Source organism: Dermacentor albipictus, chromosome 8 (assembly GCF_038994185.2).
Source record: "Dermacentor albipictus isolate Rhodes 1998 colony chromosome 8, USDA_Dalb.pri_finalv2, whole genome shotgun sequence".
NCBI classification, from domain to species: Eukaryota; Metazoa; Arthropoda; class Arachnida; order Ixodida; family Ixodidae; genus Dermacentor; species Dermacentor albipictus.
In genome coordinates this window covers 82,528,682-82,540,276 of record NC_091828.1, presented here as the reverse complement: position 1 = coordinate 82,540,276, position 11,595 = coordinate 82,528,682, and the positions used below count along the sequence as shown (strand labels likewise).

At 50.5% G+C, this 11,595-nt stretch overlaps 1 protein-coding gene across 3 annotated transcripts in view; it reads right to left on the bottom strand.

The window, feature by feature from the left end:
• Positions 1–1,580: 1,580 nt before the first annotated feature.
• LOC135898635 (uncharacterized) overlaps positions 1,581–11,595 on the bottom strand; it is a 38,138-nt gene continuing 28,123 nt past the window's right edge. For all 3 annotated transcript variants that reach the window (XM_070523650.1, XM_070523649.1, XM_065427691.2), the window contains one exon: positions 1,581–8,443. In XM_070523650.1, the coding sequence (XP_070379751.1) occupies positions 7,310–8,443 (1,134 nt within the window). In that variant the 3' untranslated portion in view covers positions 1,581–7,309. The remainder of the gene's footprint in view (positions 8,444–11,595) is intronic.

Sequence of the window (11,595 nt, the reverse complement as noted above, 5' to 3'; positions counted from 1 at the left end):
TGCTATATTGCACTAAAATTTTTAGAATGTTTTCTACCACGTGCTTCAAGCGGGAAGAGCCATAATTCTTAAGGATAAGTGGAGATAATGTGACATTCTTTCTCTATTTGTTTTGTAGTGGCACATTGCTGGTAGCAGTAGACATCAGTAAAAGTTTAATAATCTAGGAATAGTCTCTTTCAAAAAATTTGTTTTCTACATAACACTCCTCTGTCCCCTCTATTTTTGTTGTCCTTGCTATATTAAAATGAAAGCCATGTCCTACCAACAAGGCCAGTCCTACACCCTTCTGAATTTAATTTCAAATTAGCTCCTTAATTTAGAGCACTAGTTGGAATTATGGAATTTAAGCGAGTCAATGCGCAAGGCAGGCCCACCTTTCTCTGACTCCGCATTCTGAAACATAGTTCCAAAAGGAAGCTGGTATTGAAAGAAATTCGCCTCTGCCATTATGTCACTGTAATGAGTGAATGTGATTGGCTGGTACATATAAACAAATTCTCCAAGTTTGTACATAATGAACAAATGAATTTTTTCGTTGCATCATTAGGTTGTCGACGAATATGGTAGGAATGAAGACACCAGCGCCACCTTTGAGGTATTTCTCAAGCTCTTCTCATTTTACTTTGTTTTGACGCGTGTTCCAAGAGAGCTTTTTTTTTTCAGTAAATCCAATCTTATTTTCTTGCAAGGTTGGGGAGGAATTAGGTATTAAAACTGGCGCTAGTATTATAATTCTTGCCAAGTTCACAAGCCTTGAGCAGTGAGCAACTTCAATCCTGCAATTAAAGCTCGTGCCCTAAGGACTGAACTGAAAATTAGCAAGTGTTGGTCAATTAGTTAACCGTGCACTATCGCACTGTTAGTCGTGGCTGCTGGTGCTACAAATGCATTTGTAAAAAAAACGAATTCTATATCCCCTGCTCTTCTCGCAAAATTTTGGCTCATCCCAAATGAAGTGTGTAGTCCATGGGCTAAAAGAACTCGGTGTCTGGTCCTTGTTACAGCAGCTGCTCATCAGGGAATGGATAGTTTTCAAGGTGACTTGTATATTCGGTTAAAAGAGAAAACCTTTAATAAAGAATATTCTTGTCAAGTGTGTGTTTTGCAAAAAACAAAGATTTGTAGGTGTTACATTTACTGTCGGGTAATACTCTACAGAGGCATTACTTGAAGGGTGCAAGGGTGCAGAGGATGTAGCAGTTCTGGTGGCGTTTCCATTATAGCAAAGAAAATGCACATATCACATAAAGCAGTTTCTGGGCAAAGTGTAAAGTACCATCAGACGGAAGTTTCCTCAGTGGGCATATTTGACGAGTGTTTTTACAGTGCACACTATTACAGGTTCAGAGGAAGACAGGCTTGGAAGTGATAACAATAGTCGAACAGGTGGTGTCACTGGAGCCGACATATTGGCAAAGTGACTTTCCTTCGTCAAGGCCTGATTGAGACAAATTCCCCTGTCTAAACATTGACTCAAGCAATATCTCTGTAACATGTCTACAACATGTCTGCAACATTGACTCAAGCAACATGTCCCAAGCTGTTCATTATTACAGCTATATTCACAAGTGCACCACTGTTTATAATCGTTTATTAGCCAGGCATCCGGCGAAAGTTTAATGCTGCAACACTTGTAAGCAGGTGACGAAAAAGAAACAGCTGACAGAGATGTAAGCAGAAGATTAGAGGTGAACGAAACGAGATAATGAGTGAAGTTTGGTGGCGCCGAAAGTCGCGAGAGCATTGCATATTGTGCGTGGACGGAGTACACAGATTGCAAACTACACAACCGTGCTGAAGAATGTTAGCAGACAAACGGGCTTGCAACTGGTAAGTTGCCCAACCTTACAGAGGTATAACTAAAGAAACAGCAAGCCAAGTCGCCATGAATCTGTCGTGCATGCCGGCGAACATTGCCAATTTCCCATGCGCCCGCCATAACTAAAAACGTCTTGTGAACCCTGCAAGACAGCTTGAAAATGCCACAAGGACCTCGTGCGCAGTGTGCGCCTCTGGAAACTTCAACGACCTCGTTACTCTAACCAAGGGGCTGTTATTCTGGGCCCTGTCAAATTCCGTCATATTGACGAATTCAGCACCTTTCCAGCCGTGGAAGAATGACGTCAGGCGGCTAACTTTGGCAAGTCAGCCTCCTCTGAATCCGCCCCCTCTCCTTCGAAGGCCCATCTGCGCGCTGACGCTTGGGAAATAAGCCCTCTTGGTTGGTGGACCTTTCAAGGCATTGTTGGACTCGTGGTAGGTTTTAGTGACCCCCTTCGTCACCCTCTCTACTCTCTCTCCTCCCATTATACCCTCCGCGTGTTTATCGGCCAGAAATTACCGCCTGTCTATTTTCCATGAGCCTTTCCTCTATCTTTTATGACTATACTATGTTCCATGGAGGAAGGAAAAGTATAGGAGTGAGCACTGCGTCACGAAGCCACTGTGGTGGCCCAGCATGTGACCTTCTCCTTCGAGACCACGGAGGAAGAATCGAGATTTTCTGAGACATTTGCTTCCCAGTAGCTATGTTAGTAGTTTTTGTTTCGTGCGCGCTGGTTAAGCTGCCCTGCCGTGGTTCTGCCTGCAGAGAGGGAACTGTAAAACCAATCGCAAACACGTGCAATCACGTGTTTAAATTGAATTAAATTATGGTGTTTTACGTGCCAAAACCATTTTCTGATTATGAGGCATGTCGTAGTGGACGACTCTGGAAATTTCGGCTACCTGAGGTTCTTTAACGTGCACCTAAATCTAAGTACACGGGTGTTTTCGCATTTCGCGATTACGTGTTGGGCAACGAGGTTGGCTTCAATCGCCTTGCGGTAGGCTCCTTCCTATCGTTTTCCTTCCTCCATGCTCCATTCTGTACTTAAGAGTCGAAGCTGTGGAGGCCAGAGAGAGAGAGAGAACTTCATGTAGTCGCCTGCAGAACGACACCATGACTAAATGGCCCCGTGACGTGGGCCCTGACGTCTTCTCAGCGGGTGGTCTCTACTCAACTCCAGCGCGTGTTACTCCCGCGGTTGGTCGCCCTGTGGGGCAACGTTCCGTCGGTTTCGCTCGGCCTTTGTCTTTCAAGAGCCGCCGAGACCTGCTGGACGGCCCAGGGAGGGTTCTTCCGGTGGCTTCGTTCGCACTTGAATATAGTTCGATGTCTTTTTAGCACAATTGTGCGCAACATTTGTTTATGTAGGCTCAGTATTGAATTAAACAAGGTTTATTCCTTAGAAACAAACACACTGTGGTGTGTGGCTGCTAATGCATTGTTTTAGATCATTTTTGCTGAACTTTCTGGGTTTTTATTTGCAAGCCGTCGCGAGGAGCCACACTTACATGCTCGCGGGAGCGAGCTGTTGGCGTGCAGCGAAGCAAGGATTACCACCGTGGCATGGATGGAACGCGCAGTGTGTTAACTTGACCTAACTTCTTGCGTAGCTTCCACAGCGATGACTGCAACGTATGGAACGGAGCACAGGGCTTCAGGGTTGTCACGCGACGCTCCCTCCTGTTCTTTCACTCCCTCCGTGTCGGCTCCGATTGGGTGACGGGGCCCTCCGATTGGCTCAAAACGCCAACGTGGCAGAATTGGGAGTGTCCAGAATAGCACCCCCAGGCCATCGTCGAAGACACCGTTTCGACAACTCCGAAGCCACTTCGGAACGCAAGGACGCTTCACCACGAGCTTGTCTTGTGTTCGCGCGCCTGACGTCACCACCACGGTCCGCCACGGGGACTGACTGCGTCTTCGCGCTGACTCGGCGTCGCGACAGACGTGCGTGCACCTCTCGGGGTGAGTATAACTTTTTTCTCTGGCGTCGGGGTGCCGTGGGGTTGCGCATGAACGCGCTCGCGAGCTTCGCCGAAACCCTCGCTTTATTTTTGGTGGGGGCGGCGGTGTGCCGCCGCCAGCACACATTTTCTGACTGATGGTGCCTACTCGTCGACGCTGGGGGAGGAAAAGAAAACAACGAACGGGTGTGTATTTCTGAACCGCTCTTTAGAGCGCGCGCCTCTTTTCGGTTTTAGAAAACGTGTCGCGCGTGTGCGTTGCACGCATGCTTGACTTCGGGGCACTCGCAGGTTTACTAGCCGTCTTTCCCTTTCCCCCAGAAACCTCGCAGTCCTCCTCCCCTAGGCCGATGCGTGTGCGCCGCGCTTTTTTTCGTGACGGCTCGTATAGATAGATTCCCGGCAGGTTTGTGGCAAGAGAATATGGGCTCTTTCCTCGCCGTCGTCTGGTTTGCGATGCGACGCTTTGCACTGACAGCTAGCAGACGGGTTTTGGACAAGGCAGACGTACGCATTCCGCCATGATGGCATATGGTAGAGAGAGAGAGAGAGAGAGATAACATTTATTAGTGGCGAAGTAACTGAAGCCCAAGTCCGGGCCTCCTGGTAGACTCAAGCCTCCTGGGTCCAGCACGTTAAAGTGCACCAGAAGCGGCCACCAAAGCTTTTCAAACTTTCGTGGGGGAGTGGTCCAAGTTTTGCGCGCTGGGGTGGAACGGCGCGGTGACGTATACGTGCTCTCAAAAATGTTTCCCACCAGGTTATCTGCCGAGGCACCGCGACGGCGAGGCAGTCGGTATTGCGCATTCCTGTCTGGGTCTCTTGGACAGCGATGTTATCTCTGTTAACGGGACGCTATAAATAAAACCACGTGGATCCAGATCGAGATAACAGATTCAGCAGCCAAGACTGCTAAATCACTGTCGTAAGCTGTAGCACTCACTCGTGTTTGTCGAATAGAGGGCTCCTTGTTGCTTAAACGTGAAACGGGAGAGAACTGCTGGGCGACGCCTTCATCGCGATCTCGACAATATATCCACCACCCTATCGAAATCTAAAGACAGAGGATGCCGCTGCCTGGCGTATAGGCTCCAGACAGGCGCGTACACGAACCCACACATATTACATCGCATACAATCCACAGCCTACAGGGACGAATGCCCGTGCTGCGGGGCCGCACCAAACCTGTATCAGATTACGTGGGAGTGCTCACTACACAACATAGAACACCCAGACACGAACACCACGAGGGAGCAATGGGAGGCACTGCTGTCCAGCTCGGCCCTCGACGACCAGCTCAAGCTAATACAGAGAGCTGAGAAGATGACAAGAGCCATCTTCTCAGCTCAGGGGCCCCGAATATTAGCGATTCTTCTGATTATTCTTTTAATAAAGTTTATTTATCTATCTAAGTGACTCCCTGTGACGTCACAGATTTCGACCGCTACTATTACCCGAGAACTGACAATCGTAGATCAACAAGAAATGAATTCTAACATCAAAGTGGCAGGTTTGTTTCAGATATAAAGGATCGAAACCGGCAATGAGAGGCAGATCGCGAAGTTTGCGGTGGTATAAGTACGTATATCCACTTTCGTCGTTTGGTGAATTGCGATTTTTCCTGCTACCGAGTCGAATCATCCTGCCGAGCAAACGCCGTAGGAAAAAAAATAAAATGTCCAGCGAAAGAATCGCAAGAGGAGTTACGCGGAGGTATGGTGGCTAGAGGGCAAAGGTGATTCTCTGGACAACAACGTTAGGGGAGTCACAGAAGAGTGATTTTTCAGGCGGGCAGGTGCGAAGGGTAAAAGCCCCTTCATCTACACGCCACCGCCCCTTTTACCATGGTCGGCGAAAGCTTGTATGGAAGGGGTTTTAGCACATTATGGAAGGTGTGTCGCGAGCAAATTTCCGGACGAACAAGCGCTAAGGGTGTTCAGTGAGTAATTCCACAGCCGAACGAAAGCGAAGAGTTATAGAAGAGTGAACTTGCATCATAGCAAACTGTTCAGTGGCTCTCGAAGCCTACTCCACGCGCCTACATACCATGCGTATTGCGGCTATTCGCGTTACTACGTCACTCCGGGCTTTGCGACTTGCCGGCACATTTGCCGGCCTGTGAATCGGGCACCGCCATACCATAACACCATCAACGATTTCCGAAGGGCTTGCCGACGCCTCGAATGAGTTCACAACCTTCGGGATATTCAGCGAGAATTCACCTCGTAGTGACAAAAATGAGTATAAGAGAATGGGAGTTGAAAACGAAACTATATAAAAAAAACCGCAGATATGCTCTTGGCTGTCACAATAGCGCACACGTAACACACTTTGCATTGGTCCATATCACACACCAGGCATTTATGCATGACGAAGGCGCACACTTGGCGATCGAAGGCGAAGAATGTCCGCGTATAGCTGTGCAGCAGGGGAGCAAACTTGTTAATGGCGAAGGTGGCTGTTTAGTTCGACGTCGAAGCTCGAAGAATGTGAACACGGCAAAATTGGCTTGCGCCGAAACGTCCCTACCAAGTCGCCGGGTCCCGTTTGAGGCGTGGGTCTTTGCATTTGCCATTTTCATCGCGTAGCATGGCGGTCACTCGCTGCTTTTATTAGTCCTTCGCGATCGGAATCTATGCATCCGTACTCGATCGCTGCGTCTCTCTCCGTTTGCGAAATCGTTTTACGTGTCTTTTGGTGTAAGGAACATTGCACAGAGGGCGTGGCTTGTAACATTTCTTATCTCTTACTGACACGGTCCTACCTCGAGTGCTTTGGACAAAATGTACATATGAGGCGGCTGACCAGCGTTTACTATACTAATCCACTTTAGCGACCAAGAGAAATCGCACGTGCGAGACTGTCCTCTGGCCGGCACTCCGGTACGACGCAGTTTCTTGCAAGTTATACACGTACGTGCAGAATATGGCCAGAATGTGCCACTGGCTTTTTTTTTCATCACTTCCTTTCTTTGATTTCTCACCAATACACATGGATTATCATGCCAAGCCTGTCGCCAGGCCACCTCTCCTGACACCATTAAACTTTCTCTCTTGATCATAGAGAACGTAGGGGGCGCGCGTTGTACCCACTACGTGGAAAGGCTGAATTAGAGGCGCTGTACCTAGCTATGTAGCAAGTACGCATGACTAGGTAGAACCACTTTTCAAGTGTATTATGAAGTGAAAGTGCGTGTCGTCGGAGCTTTGAAAAACACGTCAGAGGAATTTGCACGCTTTCCAGCGAGCTCCTGAAGCACTCCAACGCTTGCTGCGCGGACTTAACGCGCAAGAATTTTCTTTTTCCGGAAAGGCTGCACCGATATAACAGACACGTCGATATCGACGATGTCTCGGGGCCCGCCTGTCAGGCCGACTACCGGTGCCCCCTGCGAGCTCTTCCGCGAGATTTGTATATTGCACGCCTGTTGTGTGGCACACTGGGCGCGTTTTTGCGCCGGCACGATCGACACGGCCGAGAATAAGCGTCCACCGCGCATTCACGCCTCCCAAAGTCAAGCCTTGCCGTTGTTCTCCAACTCGTCCTCAATGACCAACGGCCTCTTGTTGCTGAATCGGCGCTCGAGGTTAGGCTTGCACGACGAGCGCCTGGTGGGCGAACTGTGTTGCTGCGCCGCCACTGCCACCGCCGCCCCCTGCGACGGCTGACGCTTGCGGTACGGCCCCGTCCCGGCGTCGGCCGGCACCGTAGTGGCGGCCAGCGGCGGTACCTGCTGCGGGTCGGACAGGTGGCCCACCGACGTGCTCGCGACCAGCACGCCCGCCGAGCGCGTGCCGCGCAGCCGGGCCGCCAGGCGGCCGAGCGGGGCGAACGCCACGAGCGCCACCACGCCCTGGGCGGCGAGGCAGCCGAAGAACGCGTACCACAGCTCGTGCATCCGCAGCGCCACGGCAAGCGGCGGCGACGACCACGTGACCACCGCGAGCAGCACGATCGCCGCGAGCCGGAAGAAGCGGACGCGGTCGGCGCGGAACTCGACCTTGGCCGGCTTCGTCTGCGGCGGCGGCCCCCCGCAGAGCCTCGGCGCGACGAGGCTTAGCAGAATGGCCGCCGTCAGCAGCATGGCGGCGATGGGCACGCCCAGAAACACCGCGGCGCCCAGGGAATCGTTGAGCAGGCACAGTGGCTCGCCGTACAGCGGTCTCAGCGGCCAGTCCGGTTGCAGTCTGTCGATGGCCAACGCCGCGGCGACTATGGCCGCCGGACTGAACCAGCAGAGTAGGCCTAGCTGGCGTATGGAGCGCCCGTCCGGACGCATGCTACGCAGCGCGTGCAGGGCTCGGTACGCGTCGCCGGACAGCGCCACGGTCCAGGCGACGCAGGCGAGGTTCCAGTAGTGCCAGGCCACGGCGAGGGCCGCGCAGCCCCGGCTGAAAGGCTCGATGTGAGGCTCGAGCAGGAGGGTTAACTGCGACAAGATGGCGCTCGCCGCGAGGCAGGCGGCCATCTTGTGGCGCCGCACGTGCAGTTCGAGCAGCCTGGTGACCAGGAGGACGGCGAGGCAGAGGATGGACACGCCCAGTGCCAGCCTCGCCACGAACAGCAGGGCGGGCGTCCACATGAAGCTGATGCGGTGGCAGGCGCAGACCAGTGCGTACCAGCCGATCGTTCGGTTCTGGTCGTTGACCTGCACATCAGAGTTGGGAAGGAGTAACGTTTTGTAGATGATATATAGAGAAGAACTTCGTCATCTTTACCTTTTGGTACGCAAGTACTCCAACCGCAACGTCAACATTCACTTCAAAGTGAATTCTGAAGCTGCTATAGTGGAATGCAGAATGGGCGCGCAGATGTGTGCGGCGTTGCATTAGGACGTTATCCTGCAGCCACCGCGCGTTAACACTGAGCCATCGATCGATGATAGATGGCCGATATTTCCTCATTTTCGGCGTGCACTCTTGATTTTACACCCTTTCGGCTGTACTTTGTCACAACGACAATCGCTACCATTCTAAACGGCATTTACTTCCTATAATGTTCCATATGTGGTGTCCCCTTAGCAGGAACAATATATGCACGTCGTCTGCGTTCTAGGCATGAAAGAACCAGGTGCTGTGACCCGTCTGCAGCAGATTTCTTTGGCCATAATATGCCGTACGTATAACAAACCGCGCAGTCAAAAAAAAAAGGTACCATGCAGGCGCCTTCTACAGCGTTAAACAAGGCATACGAGGACGAGGTGTGTATATATATATATATATATATAACGGTATATCTCGAAGAGTGTACGTTAGTATTAGTATCTCTTTAGGTACACCCTTAAAACTAGTACACTGTATAGGGTGTAAGCTTGGTCTTCAATCGCGTGTATTCTCTTTAACACTGCGAACCCAGGCCCAATTATCACAAAAAGCTCTTGCGATATAGAATTATTCATAAGAGCAAATTACAGCCCGTCCTGATGCTGCACATATTAGCGAAGACGAGCAGCCAATTGACGAGGAGCACTTGAGAACAAAAATATTTGGGAATGCGGCGCCCTCGTGCTTCGCCGTGAACAGCTCCGTGGGCGCATTTCACGTACGTATAACGTTCCTGAGAGGTGAGTAACGGCGAAGAGCGTTAGATAAAGAAAATCCGCACAAGATTAATAATGATCATTATCCTTGAAGCTAATTAAATTGCACCTTGCAACGTGTGTTATTCGCACCTTCTCCGAGCTACGACAGTAAAAACTTTCACATTCTATATGGCGGGCGCAGACTAAAGACTACGAAAACTAAACTAAAATTGCCGCGCGACTGGCCGCTGGTGGCACTCTGCGTGTACTCGCGGGCTTCTTTCACGCTCGGAAAAACACTTTTACGTAGCACGTATTGAGCAGCAGGAAGCTGTATCGGGAGATTTGCATGTGGCTGTACAGTTTTCTCACTGACACTTTCCATCTAATTATAATATTTCAGAAGTTGATTCATTAAGACATCATGTAATTGTACGAGATGCAAAAATAATCTGACTATCTCCAAGCGACGGCAAACAACGATACCTTGGTTCGGTCCATCTACGTGGCATGTGTACATTTTAAAATCTTGGTGCATGACAGCTGGGTCACCCTGTATATCGCATTCTGTAGCGGAGATTTGTTTTGACCTTGCCTTCGGCGGTGATCTGCACGCTCGCTTCGCTCGTGAAGCTGTAATTTGGTTAGACATTTTGTTCAGTTTTAACACTTGACTTTCATTTATGAAACGGTGACGAAGCAGCAGCTGGGATATTATACCTGCACTACTGTATAGGAGGTTATTCCAGTGCATAGCGTCCTGATATTAGTTTGTTGCTGGTTGACATCCATGAATGCTTCAGGTAAATCTGTGTACAACTGGGGCACTGTGTTGAAAAAAGGTGTCTCATTCGAAAAGGTACTCCATTCGGTTTTTATATATTATAATCCTCACACCGCTGCCTTTACTTGTCTCGCAAACGAATAGCCGGTAGCAGGAACTCGATTTGCGCATTAAAAAAAATGTCCACAGTAGCCTGCGACTCTCACTGCGTGAGGCAAGCTGTATTTTATCCTCCAGCACCAAAAATGTTCGTGGCCACCACGTAAAAGCCAAGCGACTCGTGTTGGCTCGCTTCCAAGTCAACGCCGACAACACAACTACCACGCACCGCTGACGTCATCGCGACCGTGACAGTGAATTAAAGGAGCCGTGAAATGCGCATTTCATTGAAGCGCCATTGGAAGAGCTGTCCAACCCAGACGACGCACCGACGGAACCAATGAACTACACTGAAACTCTACAATATTACAGAGACACCAGGAGACACTTCCCTCCACCACATAATTCCCTTAATCGAGAAGATGCCGTCGCGTGGCGACAGCTTCAAACTAATTCATTTCCCTGCCTCTTTTATCTTCACCTCTTCCACCCCACACACTATCCCTCATACTGTCCCTATTGTGGAGCAAAACCCACAGTATACCATTGCACCTGGGAGTGCCCACACCCTCCAGGCTACTCCCCCATTCCTTCACCTTCCCCTTCCTCCTGGGAGACTGCGCTGACCAGCTCAGACCCGCAAAAGCAGCGACGGCTGATCCGGCGGGCACGCGGAGTGGCGCGAGCCAATGGGGCCCTGAACTAAGGGCTCCACCCTGCGAGGAAGTCGCCCAAACTGATGATAAATAAATGTTTTTTTCTCTCTCTCTCTCTCTCTCTCATTGAAGCTCAAAAAAGAGGCCTGGGAACGAGAGGCCCGATTTAGCGAACCTGTTTCCAATGCATCCATCAAAAACTAAATGCCAAAGTAGTAGACAGTATTTTTATTGCGATGACAATTATATGGACACTTCAGGCGCATTTCTGCCGTCGCCGTGAGGTTCTGCATAAAGTACAAGGGCGATAAAATCGTCACCGCGCACCGTATGCTGTATGTGCGAGCGATAGCGTGCTAGGGTGAGCCGGCGATCAAGGCTCAATAGACAGTTTTAGTTACACGTACGTAGAGGCTTCACGTACGCAAGCGTGAAAAGCCCACGTACCTTACGTGCACGCCACCTGAAACACTTTCAGCTACACGTACGCGACGCACGCCAAGAGGGACCCCGTAGCTACATCTATCGGGAAATGTGAACACGGCGGTAGCCAATTCGATCCTGTCGCCGTGTTTCGATGCAAGCCGTCTGCGCATGCGCGGCCCGCTATCGCTTGTTCGTAATCTCGCGGAACTCCCGCGCGAAGCTGTCTACGCGCGCAAGAAACGCACGCAAAGAATTGAATCTCGCGTACGTCCGTGAGACGCGCCCGCTACGTTCTACGCATGCGCACTGCTGAC